The sequence below is a fragment of the Achroia grisella genome, unplaced genomic scaffold (assembly GCF_030625045.1).
Source record: "Achroia grisella isolate CSIRO2021 unplaced genomic scaffold, CSIRO_AGI_Agris_v1 utg1086, whole genome shotgun sequence".
In the NCBI taxonomy this organism is placed as follows: Eukaryota; Metazoa; Arthropoda; class Insecta; order Lepidoptera; family Pyralidae; genus Achroia; species Achroia grisella.
In genome coordinates this window covers 2,616,523-2,637,197 of record NW_026712572.1, presented here as the reverse complement: position 1 = coordinate 2,637,197, position 20,675 = coordinate 2,616,523, and the positions used below count along the sequence as shown (strand labels likewise).

General features: G+C 44.1%; 3 protein-coding genes across 4 annotated transcripts in view; 1 reads left to right on the top strand and 2 right to left on the bottom strand.

Moving 5' to 3' along the window:
- LOC131843755 (atlastin) overlaps nt 1–2,317 on the bottom strand; it is a 38,436-nt gene extending 36,119 nt beyond the window's left edge. The window contains exon 1 of one of the 2 annotated variants that reach the window (XM_059192488.1): nt 2,086–2,317. In XM_059192488.1, coding sequence (XP_059048471.1) covers nt 2,086–2,140 — 55 coding nt within the window. In that variant the 5' untranslated portion in view covers nt 2,141–2,317. The remainder of the gene's footprint in view (nt 1–2,085) is intronic. The other variant, XM_059192498.1, reaches the window with a different exon arrangement.
- Nucleotides 2,318–2,554: 237 nt separating this feature from the next.
- LOC131843747 (viral IAP-associated factor homolog) lies at nt 2,555–6,766 on the top strand. Its single transcript, XM_059192480.1, has 5 exons — nt 2,555–2,700; nt 2,785–2,917; nt 3,587–3,815; nt 5,273–5,481; nt 6,279–6,766. The coding sequence occupies exons 1-5, from the start codon at nt 2,695–2,697 to the stop codon at nt 6,389–6,391; spliced, it is 690 nt and encodes a 229-aa protein (XP_059048463.1). The 5' UTR covers nt 2,555–2,694; the 3' UTR covers nt 6,392–6,766.
- A 1,111-nt stretch (nt 6,767–7,877) lies between these two features.
- LOC131842979 (integrator complex subunit 1) overlaps nt 7,878–20,675 on the bottom strand; it is a 36,150-nt gene continuing 23,352 nt past the window's right edge. Inside the window, exons 22-40 of the mRNA XM_059191576.1 lie at nt 20,047–20,349; nt 19,512–19,998; nt 18,973–19,471; nt 18,132–18,313; nt 17,523–17,717; nt 16,792–16,978; nt 16,238–16,371; nt 15,591–15,716; nt 14,170–14,291; nt 13,609–13,741; nt 13,217–13,303; nt 12,982–13,092; nt 12,266–12,444; nt 12,044–12,151; nt 11,473–11,658; nt 11,072–11,254; nt 9,609–9,759; nt 9,242–9,413; nt 7,878–8,355 (exon numbers count right to left, since the gene is read on the bottom strand). Of these exons, the coding sequence (XP_059047559.1) occupies nt 8,144–8,355; nt 9,242–9,413; nt 9,609–9,759; nt 11,072–11,254; nt 11,473–11,658; nt 12,044–12,151; nt 12,266–12,444; nt 12,982–13,092; nt 13,217–13,303; nt 13,609–13,741; nt 14,170–14,291; nt 15,591–15,716; nt 16,238–16,371; nt 16,792–16,978; nt 17,523–17,717; nt 18,132–18,313; nt 18,973–19,471; nt 19,512–19,998; nt 20,047–20,349 (3,757 nt within the window). The 3' untranslated portion in view covers nt 7,878–8,143. The remainder of the gene's footprint in view (nt 8,356–9,241; nt 9,414–9,608; nt 9,760–11,071; nt 11,255–11,472; nt 11,659–12,043; nt 12,152–12,265; nt 12,445–12,981; nt 13,093–13,216; nt 13,304–13,608; nt 13,742–14,169; nt 14,292–15,590; nt 15,717–16,237; nt 16,372–16,791; nt 16,979–17,522; nt 17,718–18,131; nt 18,314–18,972; nt 19,472–19,511; nt 19,999–20,046; nt 20,350–20,675) is intronic.

The following is a 20,675-nucleotide window of genomic DNA, read 5'->3' as shown; positions in this document are numbered from 1 at the left end:
TAATGATGAGACAGGAAACCGAATGAGCAGTAGTTTAAAAAAAATTGTGACGACTATTCAAAAGTGTTTAAATTAAGTTTATTTGAATAAAAGATTTCTATTCTATTCTACATTTTGATATTTATGTCAACATAGTTAAAGAAAAAAACTGTGTTTTAGTAATCAACAATGAAAGTTGTAGAGGTTACACAATATGACTAAATATATATTATAATATACAATTGCATAAATGGAAGTTTTTTAATCATTTTATCTTTATTAATATGTTATCAAACAAGTCAAATTGTATATCATAACACTGATATGGTGGGGAAATAAAGGTGAAACCTATTATTGTATTTTAAACACTATTTCACATTATATATCTATTATTTATACATATAAATAAAATTGGAGTGTCTGTTTGTAATATTTAAATAACCGTTTTTACTACACATATATGAATGTAAATACGGTACATACACCAAAATAACATTTTTTACAATTTTTGTCTTTCTGTCTGTTTGTTCCGGCTAGTATCTGAAATGGTTGAACCTATTTTGATGGTACTTTTTTTGGCAGGTAGCTGATGTAATAAGGAGTAACTTAGGCTACTTTTATTTAGAAAAATAAAGTTAAATCCATGTGGGCGAATCGCTGGAACAGTTGGTTATAAAATATATTACATGTATTGTTACCATTCATGTTTGTAAGAGAAATAAATAAATAATATTATTATTACGTCACAAGCTCTTAAATTTTATATTATTGTAATCTGTTGTTAAGGAGCAAAAGTAGCAGGTTCTGTTTGAAACCTGTTTACTTCCATTACTACGGCAACTTTGGGAAATATAATGTAATGTAAGTTGGACTCTATTGCCTGCATTTAGCCTCTATTTTAGCCTGTTGTCCATGTAGAACTAAGACTACTAAAGTATGTAGCCGAGTTTCTCCCAAAAAATAAGGGATATAAGGCAAATTTGAGAAAATAAGGGAGAAATTCGTCCGTTTGCTAGTACATTATATGAGAAAATGTGTAGAAATACATAATATATATCTGCCATTTTATATATACATTCTTATATTAGTAACTGTGTATAATTAAAAATGTAAACTATGTACCAATAATATATATACATCTTATTACAAATGTCAGTCATATCTAATTTATTGCAACTTAAATTCATTACTTAATATATTTTAACTACTCTGTTTTCATAGACACTACATATTTTTAATTTATATTTTAAATATTATAATACACACAATAAAATACAGAAGTAGTCATACACATATGTTTGTCTATGGATTAATCAATATATTAAATCACATAAAGAAAAGAATAAAGCACTTCATAAACATAGACAATTTTGGCTAAATTCAGGATATTAGAATAAAGAAATATTAAATTTAATGTAAACTGAATTGTTAATTCTTTATTCTGCAGCCCCATCATGATATAAGTTTAATTAGTATTTTGTGGGAATAAGACAGCTTAACAATGCACCAATTGCATTGTCTTCCCTTCTTATTGTATATAATTTGATAGATAATATATAATTTGTAATTGAAATTCTAATATTTGTGCAACATATTTCAATAATAATGAATCATTTTAACAACAGCATGACAGTTCAATAATAAGTGTTATATCAAATAAAGGTATTTCATTGCAAATTAAATATTCAGTCGACACACCGACAACTGTACAAAGTACAGTGTAGTGTCACGACAGAGATAAAATTGTTCAAATAAACAAGCGCGACTGCGAATAATAACCTCGATATTTTGCGATTATTATAATAAAAACAAGATCGAGTACCTGATTCGAGGCTTCTGTCCGTGCCTCCAGTCATTTTCGCGTTTTCCCAACACTAATGTTATCACTCGAGGCTAGTAGCACACTTCATCCCTGGCAGACCAGCACCGTAATCCAAGCAGCAATTATAAAAAGAACCCAATTTCAATGTCACAGAGGTAACACGAGGGTGAGTGGCGGGAGTGTAGGACCGCGGCAGCGGACACACTACACCTGTCCGCGATACGCACTAACCAAAGACGCACTAATGCACGAACCCTATTCAATAATATTTGAACTGTATTTACCTTCTCCCTCTTCGAAATTAGTTTCTCGGTGTTTATGTCCTTCGATATCAGCCATGTTACATTTATTTATTTCGAGACTTGACTGAACTGAACATAGTGGACAAAATTTTTCCAACTCGACGCAATCAGGTCAAATTGACATTTCGTATTTATTTTGACAAATGACTTTTCAAAAAAATATGTCATTCATAGTGTCAGATTATATGTCAAATTTATACGTTGCCATCTCTGGAAAAAAGATACACGAAATAATGTCTTGTAAAACTTAGGTAAATGTAATAATTATATTAAACACTAAATAAAATAATACATGTTCTATTAAGCATTACACTTAAGTAATTCATACTTCGTACTGCATTTTATTTGTATAACTATGATGTCAATGGGTATCAGTTTTCTTCAACTGTTTGAATGTACTGAATGACATAATTTTAATTTGATTCAATCAGTCAATCAGTTATCTCTCGTGCAGTGTCTTCAGTTTTAATTTTTTTTTAACTTTACATATTATTTGGTTTAATAAGCAAAGTTAATTTAAATAAATCAAAATAGAAAGTAACAGCTACCTCATCATTTTCTTAATTTAATCGTTTAAAGGAAATACAAAAAATGCAGGTATGTGAAACTGATACTAATTCATTTCAAGGATTCAAATATGTAAATATGGTGAGTAATAACTGATACCCTATTTATTTTTAGAATCCAAATGAAGATACTGAATGGAATGATGTCCTGCGAGCTAAAGGTATCCTTCCGCAGAAGGAAAAAGAGGTTTCGGAAGCGGATATTGTAAACATGATCGAGGAAACCATTAAACAGAAACAAATTGAAAGTATGTTGAGGTTATGTGTACACCTTTCTAGTGCTTTAACTGCTTTCTCTGGTTAATTAATTAATCTCTTTACTGAAGTTTGTTAATTAATCTGTCTATTTAATTTCCCGCTTATTTTCAAATTAAGAATTTTATAGTAATGCCTATTGTCCCCACTCTCCTAAGAGCATCTGCACCTGTTTGGTTTCTCGTGGTGAACTCCTTTGCCCCATCATCATTTCTGAAGGTAATAACTCCCAGAGAACTGGATGAATAACCTCTACACAGGAATTAATATTTTAATATATATAATAAAAAATATGAATAGGAATATTTTAAAGAATAACTACGACTTAGCCTAACTTAAGACCAATCATATTTATTTCTTTTAATCTGGAGTTTTATGTTTTCTGGAGGGAACCAAACTGGTTTAAAAAATAAATCAGTCATGTAATACCATTCTTGAGGACTTAATAATGTTGAAAATTCAAAATTCAAATATCATTTATTCATGTAGTACATTTTAGCCACATATGAACATCAAGTTTTACATTATAATTTTTTTCTCTCTACCATCCAGTTCTGTATATAGATACAATTGAGAAGAACTGGCAAGAAGCTCAATTGAATAACTTTTTTTTAAAGCCAGTTTATTTAACTGGCTTTCGAGTGATTTACTTTGATTTCCAGAGGACAAACAATTATCAGAACTAGATCTGGACGGTCTTGATGAACTGGAAGACTCAGAAGATGAAGCTGTAATAGAGGAGTACAGGAGGAAACGCATAGCTGAACTGAGGAAGCTGGCAGAGAAACCAAGATTTGGTGATGTGATGGAAGTCTCCGGACAGGACTATGTACAGGAAGTGAACAAAGCTGGTGATGGCATATGGGTGGTTATACACTTGTATAAACAGGGGTGAGTCAATATTGCTTTAACTGTTGTTATTTCACTTTGTTGATTGTGTTAAGGCTGTTTTTGCCTTGGGAGATGTAGAATTTAGGGGGATGAAAAATAGATGTTGGCCGATTCTCAGACCTACTCAATACGCTCACAAAATTTCATGAGAATCGGTCAATCATGTTCAAACCGTTCGGAGGAGTATGGGAACGAAAACTGTGACACGAGAATTTTATGTATAAGATGCTGATACACAACTATAGTTACATTCATAACAGACCAACCAACTTGATAACTTATCTTACTAATATTATAAATGCCTTATGTTAAGTCCTCACTCAGGCCTACAGGACTGACCTTTATTTTTGTATTTGTGAATGAAAGTTTTAATACATAAATAAATGAACTTATAGACACGAAAATTTGAAAGTGTGGATGCCTGGATGTTTGTTACACTTTCATGCAAAAACTATTGAATAGATTTTAATGAAACTTTACTATAATATAGCTTTACATAAAAATAATACATTGGCTATAAATTTTGATGTGGGTTAAATAGTGGGCACTGCTAGTTTTAATATAATAATTCTTATTGTGGCACACAAGAAGTACAATTTATGATGATGATCTTAAAATTGTGTACTTACAAAGATGAAATGAAATGAAATGAAAATTCTTTATTGTTCTCTCTTAGTATACAAACAAACATTTATATACATTATTAATGTATACATAAGTATAAATATGTATAGACATACAACATTCTCCAAGGGAAGAGGCAACAATGGGCGGCCTTATCGCTGAAAAGCGATTTCTTCCAGGCAACCTTAAAGATATACTTATTGTTTTTGTTTAAATGAATACTTTGCTCTGGAGGTGGGCACAAATACCTGCAATTAGTGTAGTTGTTTACGATCCAAACATACTTATGGTCCAGGTCCAGATTAAATGTAAGGATTGCTTTGACGGATAAGTCCAACTTTTGTTAGCACATTTTTATATTTAGTTTTTAGTTTTTTTTATTTTTTTATCTATAATAAAGAGTATTATTAATTTAATTAAATTAAGGACCAACCTGGTTCGTGTCGTCCTTAACGACAACATTTAAGTCTTATATATATGTAGCTGTTTCACTTTAAAAAACACACAACACTATGATGATTTTCACTGTATGGTGTACTAATAAGATGATTGCGCGGAGATCGCGGCTGATGGTTCCGTTAACGTTGATTCGCGGAGAATATGCGGATTTGCGTGTGCTCGACGCGACGCACAACGGACGACTCGTTTTGTTGATACTACCCCTAGATTTGGTGGATAAAAATAGGTGTAGGATTTAGGGTAGTAACATATTGCAAGTTGGTTAGAAATAAGTAGATTTATGCCAACCAATTATTAAGTTGTAATTTTTGTAATAATACAACTTAATAATAATACAATAGCCTTATTACTTATGAAGAATTAATTTATTCTAGTATCCAGCAGTGTGCACTAATAAATCAGTACATGAGACAACTGGCAGCCAAGTTTCCGTACACGAAGTTCCTGAAAGCAGTAGCACAGACTTGCATCCCAAACTTTCCTGAGAGGAACCTGCCCAGCTTGTTTGTATACTTTGAGGGTGATATGAAGAAGCAGTATGTCGGACCTCATGAGCTGAGGGGAACAGCTCTCACATGTGATGGTAATTATATTTGTTGGAAGCTGTCTACATACCTTTCTTATTTTCTGTTTTTTATAACACTATGTTACCTACACCTAATATCGGGCTACTCAAACAAATACTCCAATATACTACTGCTATTGAGTAAAAACAACATATGCTAGGGCCCTCACAGGACACTGCAAATTAAACAAGCATATGGCTTACCTAGGCCTATGCACGACAAGAATCTGCAGATTCTGCCAAACTGAAGAGGAAACGCCGCTTCACATCCTATGTGGTTGTAGCCCACTCATGCATAAACAAAATATCTCCTTTGGAAAGTTTACACTCTTTCCCGAGGAGATAAAAACCATCGCTCCTAAGAATATCCTTCAATTCTTGTCTCTGACGGGTCTAGGTAGCGAACTTTGAAAAAGGGCGAGCACAATAGATCTAAGTGGGATGCAGTGCTCCAGGTGCTACAAACATCTGAAATACCCCAAACAACCCAATAAACAAAAAAAAACACTATGTTGTTTTACATTTGACATAAGTCGATATAATATTCTGCTACGATACTGGTGCCGTCTTATCTTGATGTCCTTCCTTTACAATATTTTTTAAATCGGTCCAGTCATTTCAGAGATTAGCCGGAACAAACAGAGAGACAGACAGACAGACAAAAATTGTAAAAAATGTTATTTTGGTGTATGTACCGTATTTATATGCATGTAGTAAAAACCGGTTATTTCAATATTACAAACAGACACTCCAATTTTATTTATATGGCACTTTAATTATGGCTTAAAATACTGAATTTTTAATTAATCTTTCAGAACTGGAGTACATACTGGGCTTAGTGGGTGCAGTCGACACGAAGATCAAAGAAGATCCCAAACCAAAGATCAAGGATAAGTTATTTGAAGATCTCGGCTCAAATGATTGGTGATAATATAACTGTATGTTGTGTGGGTGTATGTGCATATGACAGAAACGGTTCTTACAAGAGTGCATAATTTTCTAAGCTTACGGATACGAAATAATTTATTTTACAAATAGTATAAAATATAAAAAAATGTTGATATTATTAAAGTATTTTTTTTGTGTTATATTCATGACTCTATAATAAAACGTTAATTTTTATGTCTTCTTATGATTTATTATTTACTTATTCCACTAATTTTAAACATGTATAATAAGCTTCTGGACGGTTGAAATCATCATTACAGAATATAAAACAAAGTCGTTATCGTTGTCTGTCCGTCCCTATGTATGCTTAAATCTTTAAAACTACGTAACGGATTTTGAAACGGTTTTTTTTAATAGATAGTGATGTAAGAGGAAGGTTAATATGTATAATACATGTACATCCGTGCGAAGCCGGGGTGTGTAGCTAATCTGTGATATGACATGTGGAATGCCATTTTCAAATAATTATAATTTATTCATCTTACTATGATATGATAATGATATGATATGATGGTAAATGAAGCAACTGTGTCCAGGATTAAAGATTCCGTCGCGCTAAACGAACTGGCAGACCACCACCTAGATGGTCTGATGATATGGTAAGCACAGCTGGAAAACTGCCACGGACTGTGCAACGAGCAAACAGATCGGAGAGGCATACACCCAACGGTGGGCTACCCATGCTAATAATGTTAAAAAATATATGCTTATAATCATCTGTTCACCAGTGGACATGTCTTTCCTCAAGGCACGCAACTGGGTACACTCTAGCAGTTCTCATCTAGTTTTTACTTGTAACAGTACATAGTTGCTCCACCTAATTGTAGACTGTCTGTATATGTTGATATTTTTGCCAAACATGTAAGTTATGTAGCACTATATTAAATAAAAACATTTTATTGTCCAATTTTATTTTTAATCATTAAAACTTATATTTAACAAATCAAATACAAATAGTAATATTTACAAATTCATTCGTTAATAGTTTTAGGGAGCATTCTTTGCGATTTTTCCCTTTACACAAATTACATGAATTGCTTTTACACAAAAAAGTACAGTTAACAGAAATGAAAATTTTCTCGCAGACAAATACGAATTCGATTATTGATTCGAACAAATGAAAACATCTGTAGTAGTATAAAAAAAACATTGTTAAGTCTGTTTCTATATTTTAAACCACGCAAAGGCTTTTGTTATCACTTACATTTAGAGTACTTTTTCCTGAAAGTTTATATCATGCATAGACACGATCGACGTCATACATTGTAAACTCGTGAGATTAAAAAGCTGATGGCTAATTAAGTGTACAATTTCATATGAAAGGTTTAATCAGTTTCTTGTTAGTTCCTTGCTCAAAATAAATTAGTAGTAGTAGATTTAACTTGTATGTCAGCAGCAAAACGAACACCAGTATTCAGTGGTATTTATTTCAGGCGTCCATAGTCTAACTGTTTACTATCAGATGGACCTTACGCTTGTTTGTCGACGTAGTATAAAAAAATAGAGATTTTGATTAATTCAATTGGCTGTTCCATATTCCATTGATTCCTTGGCTTGAGAGCACGCTGCACCTATGGATGTGACATTCTGCCGATTTATTGAGATATTAAACTCTATGTTTTTATTGACTAATGATTTCAAATTTATAATCGATTGTTTATCGATTATGAAACATTTTAATCTATTTTTATTCACATCCCTAGTTGAACTGTACCATGACGTGGTTGATTGCTCAGCATCCCCTGTGCAGGTTGATGGTGGTGACACACTTGCTGATGCACTGTTCGACGGGGTGTCGCGACTTCATGCCTAATTCGAACACGCGCACCAGAATCTGCGTGGCGTGCTCCTGCATACCGATCACCAGGTCCGGCAGCTTGTCCAGCATCGACTGGGTGATCTCAGGTCGTGATGAGTCCAAGCACTCCAGTACCACGTTCAGACCTGAGCATGTATTAAATACATTTAATTATAATACAGTTTTTATTCAGATATAGTTATTTACATTTCGTACCACCGACGACGTTAAGTGAGTCGGCTAGTTGTATATAACAACTAGCCGACTCTCGTCTGCGTTGAATTTCCCTACCTTTTGCAATATTTTTTATTACAGCTCCGCTCCTATTGGTCGTAGTGTGATGTTAGAAAGTTTAAAGCCTTCCTCCACAAATGGACTATCCAATACAAAAATATTCGCAAGACGTCAGCAGTGTGTGCTAGAGTCAACATAATGTTTCCATCTCTTTCCTACGTGGGAAAGAGATGGAAACATAGCTAATCAGAGTGTAATAAGGTGCGACCAATGCCATCAATTATCGCTGGCTGGTGCGGGGCCGCAGTGGTCAGTGCGGGCCGCGGGTCGGTACGTACCTGGCTGCGTGTCGGGGACGGCGGGCAGCAGGCGCGCTAACAGCGTGAGCGCGGCGGTCCGCAGCGGCTGGTGCGGGGCCGCAGTGGTCAGTGCGGGCCGCGGGTCGGTACGTACCTGGCTGCGTGTCGGGGACGGCGGGCAGCAGGCGCGCTAACAGCGTGAGCGCGGCGGTCCGCAGCGGCTGGTGCGGGGCCGCAGTGGTCAGTGCGGGCCGCGGGTCGGTACGTACCTGGCTGCGTGTCGGGGACGGCGGGCAGCAGGCGCGCTAACAGCGTGAGCGCGGCGGTCCGCAGCGGCTGGTGCGGGGCCGCAGTGGTCAGTGCGGGCCGCGGGTCGGTACGTACCTGGCTGCGTGTCGGGGACGGCGGGCAGCAGGCGCGCTAACAGCGTGAGCGCGGCGGTCCGCAGCGGCTGGTGCGGGGCCGCAGTGGTCAGTGCGGGCCGCGGGTCGGTACGTACCTGGCTGCGTGTCGGGGACGGCGGGCAGCAGGCGCGCTAACAGCGTGAGCGCGGCGGCCCGCAGCGGCTGGTGCGGGGCCGCAGCGAGGGGCGCGACGGCCCGCAGCAGCGCCCCCGCCGCCTCGGCGCCGCCCCACGCTCCGCCGCGCCGCGTGCCCCACGAATCCACCTCCTGATATCACACCGTTTGCTCAACTACACGGTTACTTATTTCTACATTATACGAAGTTCTAAATAGAGCTTTGTACAGTTTACTTTATATTATACAAAAATATAATTTATTTTTAGGGTTTTCGGCGCCGTAGCGCCCCGCAGCGTGATAAAGTTATCTCAAAGAGTGTGAGAGAGAGAGAGAGAGGAGAGTGACCTGTATGGCAGCGTGCAGGTCGTCGGGCGAATCCCGACGGCGTTGTAGCGTCCGCAGCGCGAGGGGCGGCGGCGCAGCCGAAGCAGGTGCTGCCACATCCGCGCCTGCTCCCGCTCCTGCCCCTCCCAGCGACGACAGCGCTGGCAAGCTCCTACAACACACGCACTCTGTTAATTGGCATTACCTTCAACATTCAATATAAGCTCGTAAATTGTTAACCAACACACACATTTAGTGTTCTAAAAAATAAAAGACATGTAAATGTTTATGAAGTAAGTTGACGGCATCAGTGATCTAACGGTTTAGCACACCGCAGGGCAAATCAAAATTTCTTAACTTTTGTTAAATCAAAAATCAGTTTATCTTTCTACAACATCTTGCGCAAAGTATTGATTTTAATTATAGTTCGACTACGTATTTAAACTTTATACATCTATTAAAATAATATAATATATACACCTTGTTTTCGACGGCAATAACAGTTATCCATATATATGAGTCCTGTTCTAATCACCCATTAATTGGGCTACCAAACTGGGATGGATCCGTAGAGGCGGGTCGAAAGTGGGAGATAAATGATGTAGTCGCGATGTGTGATGAGGTCAACAGTGGTGAGGTGAGGTGAACAGTGGTGATGAGGTCGCGGTGCGTGGCGACGTAGTGCGGGCGCGCGGCTACGTCCCGCCGCAGTATTCAATGGTAACAAAAGTTTAAAGATACACACGTCGGTTTCGTATCTTTTTGTAATCACCCAATAATTTGGCTGCCAAACTGGGATGGATCCGTAGAGGCGGGTCGAGAGTGGGAGCGATCTACTGTATGAAGAGTCGTGACTCATTAAGAGAGAAATTCAAAGACGCAAATATTCTCACCGTTGCTTCTCAATTTATATATTCAAATATCCTATATGTTCATAAAAATCTTGACTTATTTCCAAAAAACAGCAATATTCATAATATTAATACAAGATTTAAAGACAAACTTGCTGTCCCCAAGTATCGTTTAGAAAAAGTTAATAGGTCTTTTATGGGAATAGGTATAAAAATTTACAATAAGATACCAAAGGATATGTTGGAATTACCCTTAAATAAATTCAAAACATCTGTGAAATCATATTTACTGAGCAAAGCCTATTACTCACTAAACTATTACTTGAATGACGAGTGTGCATGGCAATAGTTGTTCATGCACTGAATTTTCATTTAATGTTAGACATAGACACCTATATAAATATACATTGTAAATAAACTGGCTTTAAAAAAAAAAAAAGTAATTCAATTGAGTTTCTTGCCAGTTCTTCTCAATTGGATCTATATACCGAACTGGACGGTAGGGAAAAAAAAATTATAATGTAAAAATTTGACGTTCATAAGCGGCTAAAATGTCCTACATGAATAAATGATTTTTGAATTTGAATTTGAATTTGGAGATACATGAAGTAGTAATAGTGATAGTGTACTGACGCGATGAGGTCGCGGTGCGCGGCGAGCAGCGCGGCGGCGTGGTGCGGGCGCGCGGCCACGTACCGCCGCAGCAGCGCCGCCACGCGGTGCTGGAGCCCCACCTCGCGGGAGCCTCCGCCGCCGCCACTCGACTGCTTCTTCACCACACCCAGGAAGCACTCCAGGATCGTGTGGATCTCCTCGCTAACACAAGTCTTTATTTATTCATTTACGATTAAAGATAATATAATACAGATTGGAATTCAAAATTGATGTTACAAAATTTCGACCATTAGGCGACCACTAGTTAATACTAATTTCCGACTATGTAATTTACAGTTTAGTATATTTTTAGATAATATAAAAGAACAGACCACAATTTATATATCGACTTGCAAAGATTATTACAGTGCGGCGGTTACCAGGTGTCGGAGGCGAAGAGGTCGTCGTCTGGCAGCACCTCGAGCGCGGCCAGCAGGTGGTGGTGGTGGCGCGCGTGCAGCAGCAGCGAGCCGCGCAGCAGGGCGGCCGCCAGCGGCAGCGCCCGCCGCCCCGCGCCCTCCACCCGCGACCACAGCGCGCGCACGCTCGCCTCCATGCGGGACATCCTGCGCTCACAACAACACCCAATATAAGCCAACTGATTACGATTAATTATAATTTCAGTGCTCTTTCTTCTTGTGATGAGACAGCCTTCCAAATGAGCGGTAGATTAAATGAACGATAACTGTGACTATTCATAAGTGTTTAAAATAGGTTTATTTGAATAAATTCTCTTCTATTCTATACTACTACGCATTATTATTGTTGTAACTGGCTAATCAGATATGTATTTTATATTCTAAATTTGTATTTAAATTTATAGTTCTTTTATATTACATTCTTGTTTTTGATACTTCAATTCATTCTTTCTATTGTCAATTAGTTCTCTATTATTAATATATTTTCTCCGTTTTACAGTGTTTTTTTTTTCTTATTACTACAATATACTACTTGGCGGCGTGGTCCTTGGCGGCGGCGGCGGCGGCGAGCGCGGTGAGCAGCGCGTGCGCGGGCCGGTCCGTGGCGCACGTGGTGTCGGCCGCCGTGGTGAGTGTGACTTACTTGGCGGCGTGGTCCTTGGCGGCGGCGGCGGCGGCGAGCGCGGTGAGCAGCGCGTGCGCGGGCCGGTCCGTGGCGCACGTGGTGTCGGCCGCCGTGGTGAGTGTGACTTACTTGGCGGCGTGGTCCTTGGCGGCGGCGGCGGCGGCGAGCGCGGTGAGCAGCGCGTGCGCGGGCCGGTCCGTGGCGCACGTGGTGTTGGCCGCCGCTCTCTCCAGGGGTCCGGCCAGCAGTGCTCGGCGACGAAGCGTGCGCGCACCGCTCGTCGCCACCACCTGCTGCACGCGCGGCACCTGCACACACAAACACATGTATTACTTTCCAGACAAAACTATTTGAGATTTTATATTTGCAGCGCTACCCATTTTTGAATTGCGAAATTGAAGTGGTAACGGGCAGGACACATAGCTCGTAGGACAGATGGCCGTTGAGGTAATAAAGTCCTCGAGTGGCGACCGTGGACCGAAAGACGCAGCCTGGGAAGGCCTTCAGCAGGGTGGAACGACGATCTGATCAAGATCGCTGGAAGGCGATGGATGCGAGCTGTGCAGGACCGATCGTCGTGGAGATCTTTGGGGGAGAGCTTTGTTCAGTAGTGGACGTCTTCCGGGCTGAGATGATGATGATGAGTGCTACACTCAGTAGTTACTGTAATCATTATATAGAGTAACTAATGAAAGCTGATTCAATCAGGTTTTAGTGTCTATATACCCTAAAACCTGAATGAATCAGATTCCATTAACACGTGCAGCAGCAGCAGCAGACACAGCAGCAGCGCCAGCCGCGCCTCCATGCGGCGCCGCATCGGTCCGCGAGCGGAGCGTGCTCACCTTCATGTAAAGCAGCAGCAGCATGAGGGGGTGCGCGGCGGCGGCGGCGAGCGCGGCGGCGAGCAGCGCATGTTGGGTGCCGCAGCAGCGCAGCAGCAGCGCCAGCCGCGCCTCCATGCGGCGCCGCATCGGTCCGCGAGCGGAGCGTGCTCACCTTCATGTAAAGCAGCAGCAGCGCGGCGGCGAGCAGCGCATGTTGGGTGCCGCAGCAGCGCAGCAGCAGCGCCAGCCGCGCCTCCATGCGGCGCCGCATCGCGTCCGCGCCGCCCGCGCGCTCCGCCTCCAACCCCTCCTCCACGATGTACTGCACCAGCGTCGTCAGCTGCGCACCAACCAACCATCTCAATATCGAGTCACATTTATATTGATAATGGACAGCATCTCAGTAATTGCTGCCAATATACCATTCCCAATAACTGCCGCGTTTTATTATTTTAATCATTTAATCAAATAAACTTAATTTAAGCACTTTTGAATAGTCAAAATTTTTTTTTAAATCTACCGCTATTAAATAAGGTTAGAAGAGTCTGTACTATTTATATAACTCAGTACCGACTCCACACTATCTTCCATATCGTATCAACCACTGTCTTTCCAGAGCTCCCTCAGTTATCACGTGTAGTTCACCTGGTCGTGGTGCAGCCGCAGCGTGTCGTCGGGCGCGTGGTGTTTGGGCGTGGCTTTGTCGCGGCCCTGCCACACGCGCGGGCTGCCGATCAGCGTCTCCGCGAAGTCCAGCACAGAACTCGCAGCCCAGCCCCTGCACACACACATCCCCATTGGTAGTAAGGTTCTGAGGAACTGTTCGGATTAATACCAGCTGCTGAGTTTCACCACCGTACCACCCGCCGGAAACTGAAATATCATCCTGATGATCTGGATGTCTGGTCTTCCACAGTGCGGTTTTCTAGAAACTTCTTGCCTCGCACAACCACATTGTAGAATCACCTTCCAGCAATGGTATTTCCGAACGATATTGAAACCTTCAAGAAAAGAGCTTATTCCTTTTTAAAAGTCCGACAACGTACTTGCAGTTCCCCTGGTGTTGCGGGTGCTCATGGGCGGCGGTAATCACTTACCATCAGGTGAGCCGCATGCTCGTTTGTTCCCTGTGTTATAAAAATAAAACAAAGGTACTATGTCAGGTCGTGAGGGGTCAGATAGTAATAAATATGAGTGGCGCGTCACCGTCCGGGCTGCAGCAGCGCTGCGAGGCAGGCGTGCAGCGTGCGCCAGGAGGCGCGGTGCGCCAGCAGCGTCACCAGCAGCGGACGCCACGCCGCGCACCCCGCCACGAACATCAGCCGCATCTGCACGTACACGGGTTAAACCAAACAATAACAACAGGTATAGTCCGGACGCTGAAAGTTCGCGTTTCTGACAGATCGGGATCGAATGCGTGATGTAACTTTGAACTGACTGCACATACACGAGTTAAACTAAACAATAAAAATAACAGGTATAGTCCGGACGCTGAAAGTTCGCGTTTCTGACAGGTCGGGATCGAATGCGTGATGTAACTTTGAACTGACTGCACATACACGGGTTAAATCAAACAATAACAACAGGTATAGTCCGGACGCTGAAAGTTCGCGTTTCTGACAGGTCGGGATCGAATGGGTGATGTAACTTTGAACTGACTGCACATACACGGGTTAAACCAAACAATAACAACAGGTATAGTCCGGACGCTAAAAGTTCGCGTTTCTGACAGGTCGGGATCGAATGCGTGATGTAACTTTGAACTGACTGCACATACACGAGTTAAACTAAACAATAAAAATAACAGGTATAGTCCGGACGCTGAAAGTTCGCGTTTCTGACAGGTCGGGATCGAATGGGTGATGTAACTTTGAACTGACTGCACACACACGGGTTAAACCAAACAAAAATAACAGGTATAGTCCGGACGCTGAAAGTTCGCGTTTCTGACAGGTCGAGATCGAATGGGTGATGTAACTTTGAACTGACTGCACATACACGGGTTAAACCAAACAATAAAAATAACAGGTATAGTCCGGACGCTGAAAGTTCGCGTTTCTGACAGGTCGGGATCGAATGTGTGATGTAACTTTGAACTGACTGCACATACACGAGTTAAACTAAACAATAAAAATAACAGGTATAGTCCGGACGCTGAAAGTTCGCGTTTCTGACAGATCGGGATCGAATGCGTGATGTAACTTTGAACTGACGTACAATCTACGGCTTCAAAGTTATGTAAACTGTTTGTTTTCGTAGTGATGTGACCAAATTGATACAGCGCAGTTTGATGTGGTTTGACTTTTAGAAACTATTATTTTTGTATTTGTTAAGTAGCTAATCATAGTCAATCATTTTAGCCCAAAATAAATACGTTTATTGTAATTTGGAATAATTATTAAAAATTTAAAGTTGTCACTCGTCATTACACAGTATAAAACAAAGTCGCTGTCGCTGTCTGTCCCTATGTATGCTTAAATCTTTAAAACTACGCAACGGATTTTGAAGCGGTTTTTTTAACAGATAGAGTGATTCAAGAGGAAGTTTTATATGTATAATACATGTACACCCGTGCAAAGCCAGTGTGGGTAGCTAGTAAAAATATAAAACAAAATGTGATGCTGTACCTGTCTCTCGGGCTGCGGGCCGAGGGTCTCTCGCTGCAGCTCCGACATCCAGTCCAGCAGCAGGCCACAGCCGCGTCCGCTCCGGGAGAACAGTGCCACTTGCTTGTCGTCGCTCTCCGACTTCACCTGTTAAATATCATTGAAACATTGCGCATAAATAAATAAATCACACAGTTGTGTTAGAAAAATATCTGTAACATTCGAATAATGTAGTATTTTTTTTATATTTATATAGGTAGTAGGTGTACTTAAATCATGTGCAGCACGAGGCGCGGGTCGTGCGCACAGATCATGGTGATGTGAGCAGGGTGGTAGTGTGGGGTGTGGTGTGTGGTGTGGGGGAGGGGTGTAACCTTGTCGTCGTAGTGTCCGTCCTTGCTGCGCTCGAGCAGCGCACACAGCGCGTGCAGCACGAGGCGCGGGTCGTACGCACAGATCATGGTGATGTGAGCAGGGTGGTAGTGTGGGGTGTGGTGTGTGGTGTGGGGGAGGGGTGTAACCTTGTCGTCGTAGTGTCCGTCCTTGCTGCGCTCGAGCAGCGCACACAGCGCGTGCAGCACGAGGCGCGGGTCGTGCGCACAGATCATGGTGATGTGAGCAGGGTGGTAGTGTGGGGTGTGGTGTGTGGTGTGGGGGAGGGGTGTAACCTTGTCGTCGTAGTGTCCGTCCTTGCTGCGCTCGAGCAGCGCACACAGCGCGTGCAGCACGAGGCGCGGGTCGTGCGCACAGATCATGCGCGCGCCCACCGCCTCCAACGTGCGTGCGCTCGTGCGCTCCAGCACTACGGGGGAACAAACAACATTACTGCACTGCCCAACTCACAAATTAACATTTCTCTTTATTATGGCCTAATAATTTACAATGACTATAACAAAAAATACCAGCGAACAAGACACTAGTGGCTTCTCGATTTAATTTTTTTGTTCACTGTAATTATTTGGTGGTCATTGGGAAGCTACAATCCAATCGATTAAAGAACTTGTAGTAAACTATTAGGCCGTAATGCTCCCACATGTACGTAAAAAATAGAGAAAGTACAATTATCAGTATTTTATAAATAATCATTTATTTGTATCGTTGGACATCGTAGGTGATGGTTTACCACCACGTGGATCATCGGCTTATTTCTAAATCTATAAAGACAGGAGAACATATCTGGCGGATATATTCTCCTGTCTCGAATCTATCTTGCGGAGTTTACCTGCGACGAGCTGGTCAGCGGTGCGGGCGCTGTCGATGTCTGCGAGCAGCGGCAGCGAGCCGGCGCTGTCGGTGCGGGGCGAGGGCCCGGCGCTGTCGGTGCGGGGCGCGGCCTGCACCAGCGCCCGCAGCACGCCCGGCAGCGGGCCCTTGAGCGGGCCGTACGCGCCCAACAGAACCGTACCGCACTGTGCACGCACAACATTCGATTTAGAGAGATATACTTTATTTGTTTACTGTTTTAAATTTGATGCGGTCATTAGCAGAAATCGTGACATCTTATATTATCTTTTCTTACGTTTTATATTTATCGAGTTCCCGATATTTATTGAATTTATATGATTTAACCTATAACAAAACATTTTGAAAAAAATTCGACGTATTTTCATGGATATGTGATTTCGATTGATTTGCTGAATCTATACAATAATATTTTAACATTGACTGTAGTATGTACATTTTAATACAATAAGAGAGCGATCATTAAATTATTCAAATTTATAAGCAAACAACAGCTTCAACACCGTAAAATTGAACAAACGACATCACAAAGCAAGCCATGGCTAACCTATAGTCACTTCAACCTCACGATTATACCAACTGAAACGTGGTAAGTGTTTTTTCGACTTACAAATGATTTATTCCCTATACCTTGTACCTCTCTTCTTTCCGGGGCAATGGACACCACAGCAACCGTCGCTAGACAGCACTGCATACTGCTTCGGAAGTTACCTGCGCCAAGTCCGGGGAGCGCAGCGGTAACAGCGCCCGCAGCAGCGGCGCGGCGCGGTGCTGGTGGCGGGCGAGTGCGGCCGCACCGGCTCCCCCGGCGGCGGTGCGCACCACCCACGTCACCACGCCTGCTGCGTACGGCATCGCACCGCCCTCCCCGCCGCCGCGACCACGCTTCACCTCCGCCGTTACCATCTGTAGTGCACATTTATCCTCGATTGACGGTCTCGGTGGTCTAGCGGTTTAGCACTCCGGTTTATTTTTGATGGCCTGGCCGTTACAGATTCACCGGAGCATAAGGAGCGAGTACAGATGGCACTCCAAACCCGCGGAAAGACTTATAGAGCGGCTGAAGGCCAACTCCCGCCTGATGGATACGACTTTAGAAGATAATGTTTTATGGAAGGTGTTTGTGTACATGTACATATGAATGTAGATGGTTATAAAGGCAGAGGAAGGCCGAAAAAGAGATGGATGGACTGTGTGAAAGATGATATGATAAGAAAGTAAATAACGAGACGACTGCGAACAGGGATGAATGGAAGAGAAAAACATATTACGCCGACGACAAATAAATGGCATAAGGAAGAAGCAGTGTGAGGCGAGTACCGTGAGTAGGTCCGTGTAGGCCGCGTCGAGGTCCCCCGGGTAGGGGGCGCCGGTGAGCGCGGCCGCCAGCACCGCCGACACCAGCTCGGGCCCCGGGGCTCCCGAGGGCCCCGCGGGGCCCGGCGCCGCCCGCACTGCTGCGCACTCCGCCGGAAGACGCTCCGCACCGAACAGCGCCTCGTCTGTATACGCATAAATATGTGTCATAGTAAATCTTAAGGACAGTATTCGTTACTGTTATATTTTATTTTGTACTGGTGGTGGTATGCCCGAGGTTCGATGCGCGTTAAATTTCAATAAAAGATATAGCCTATACGTTATTCTGATGCATAAGTTATATTACTGTAACATTTGCTGAGTAGTTTTTGCGTGTAGAGTAACTGTCTCGTAGTGGATACAATCGAATTTGTTTAACAATACATTTAATTTTGTCTTTTGGTATTTACAAAGATTTAAATTTAGGTTAGCAACTAGCCGTGGAACAATTAGAAGCAGTAAAAAAGTACAATGATATCGAGTAACTCGAAGGTATACAAATAATAACACGGATTTATCATTGGACGGTCTACAGTGTCCAATCTTGTTCTATTTAATGACTATTTGACAGAAGCCATGGATGATGGACACCAAGTAGACGTTATTTATACAGATTATAGTAAAGCATTCGATCGCATTGATTATTGTTTGCTTTTATCTAAGCTTCAGTATGTAGGAATTAGGGGCGATCTTCTTAGATGGTTCTCGTCATACATTGACCGCCGGTGGCCCCGCGCGCGCGCTGCACGCGCAGCAGCTGCGCCATGTAGACGCGCTGCACGCACCACGACACATGTACACTCACCGGGCGGCGCGTGCGCGCAGGTGGAGCGCGGCTGCGAAGGCTGTCCGCCGGTGGCCCCGCGCGCGCGCTGCACGCGCAGCAGCTGCGCCATGCGCGCTGCACGCACCACGACACATGTACACTCACCGGGCGGCGCGTGCGGCTGCTGCAGGTGGAGCGCGGCTGCGAAGGCCCGTCCGCCGGTGGCCCGCGCGCGCGCGCTGCACGCGCAGCAGCTGCGCCATGCGCGCTGCACGCACCACGACACATGTACACTCACCGGGCGGCGCGTGCGGCTGCTGCAGGTGGAGCGCGGCTGCGAAGGCCCGTCCGCCGGTGGCCGCGCGCGCGCTGCACGCGCAGCAGCTGCGCCATGTAGACGCGCTGCACGCACCACGACACATGTACACTCACCGGGCGGCGCGTGCGGCTGCTGCAGGTGGAGCGCGGCTGCGAAGGCCCGTCCGCCGGTGGCCCCGCGCGCGCGCTGCACGCGCAGCAGCTGCGCCATGTAGACGCGCTGCACGCACCACGACACATGTACACTCACCGGGCGGCGCGTGCGGCTGCTGCAGGTGGAGCGCGGCTGCGAAGGCCCGTCCGCCGGTGGCGCCGCGCGCGCGCTGCACGCGCAGCAGCTGCGCCATGTAGACGCGCTGCACGCACCACGACACATGTACACTCACCGGGCGGCGCGTGCGGCTGCTGCAGGTGGAGCGCGGCTGCGAAGGCCCGTCCGCCGGTGGCGCGCGCGCGCGCGCTGCACGCGCAGCAGCTGCGCCATGTAGACGCGCTGCACGCACCACGACACATGTACACTCACCGGGCGGCGCGTGCGGCTGCTGCAGGTGGAGCGCGGCTGCGAAGGCCCGTCCGCCGGTGGCGCCGCGCGCGCGCTGCACGCGCAGCAGCTGCGCCATGTAGACGCGCTGCACGCACCACGACACATGTACACTCACCGGGCGGCGCGTGCGGCTGCTGCAGGTGGAGCGCGGCTGCGAAGGCCCGTCCGCCGGTGGCGCCGCGCGCGCGCTGCACGCGCAGCAGCTGCGCCATGTAGACGCGCTGCACGCACCACGACACATGTACACTCACCGGGCGGCGCGTGCGGCTGCTGCAGGTGGAGCGCGGCTGCGAAGGCCCGTCCGCCGGTGGCGCCGCGCGCGCGCTGCACGCGCAGCAGCTGCGCCATGTAGACGCGCTGCACGCACCACGACACATGTACACTCACCGGGCGGCGCGTGCGGCTGCTGCAGGTGGAGCGCGGCTGCGAAGGCCCGTCCGCCGGTGGCGCCGCGCGCGCGCTGCACGCGCAGCAGCTGCGCCATGTAGACGCGCTCCACGCTGAGCCGCGCCAGCGCGCCCGCCGGGCACGCGTCCAGCGCGCTCAGCAACGCGCTGCACGACATGTACATATATAGTTTTTCCATGTCGATCGGCGAGAAACATGATGAATGGAAATTCTTTGATCGATTACTATTTCATTAATATTTAATTCATTTCAGATACTCTTATTCCTATTAAGATCTAAAACACGTACGATTTCGTAGTATAAAAAAAACGTACACGCCTCTCGTGTTAGTACTGTGAATTTCTTTTCTACTTGCTTCTATCTGCGAAAACATATAAATGACTTCTGTTTAAATTATGTTTATTATTGTTCCTGTAAATAGTTTTGATTTCCCAACAAAAATTTCTAAAATAATTCCGATATGATCTATCGT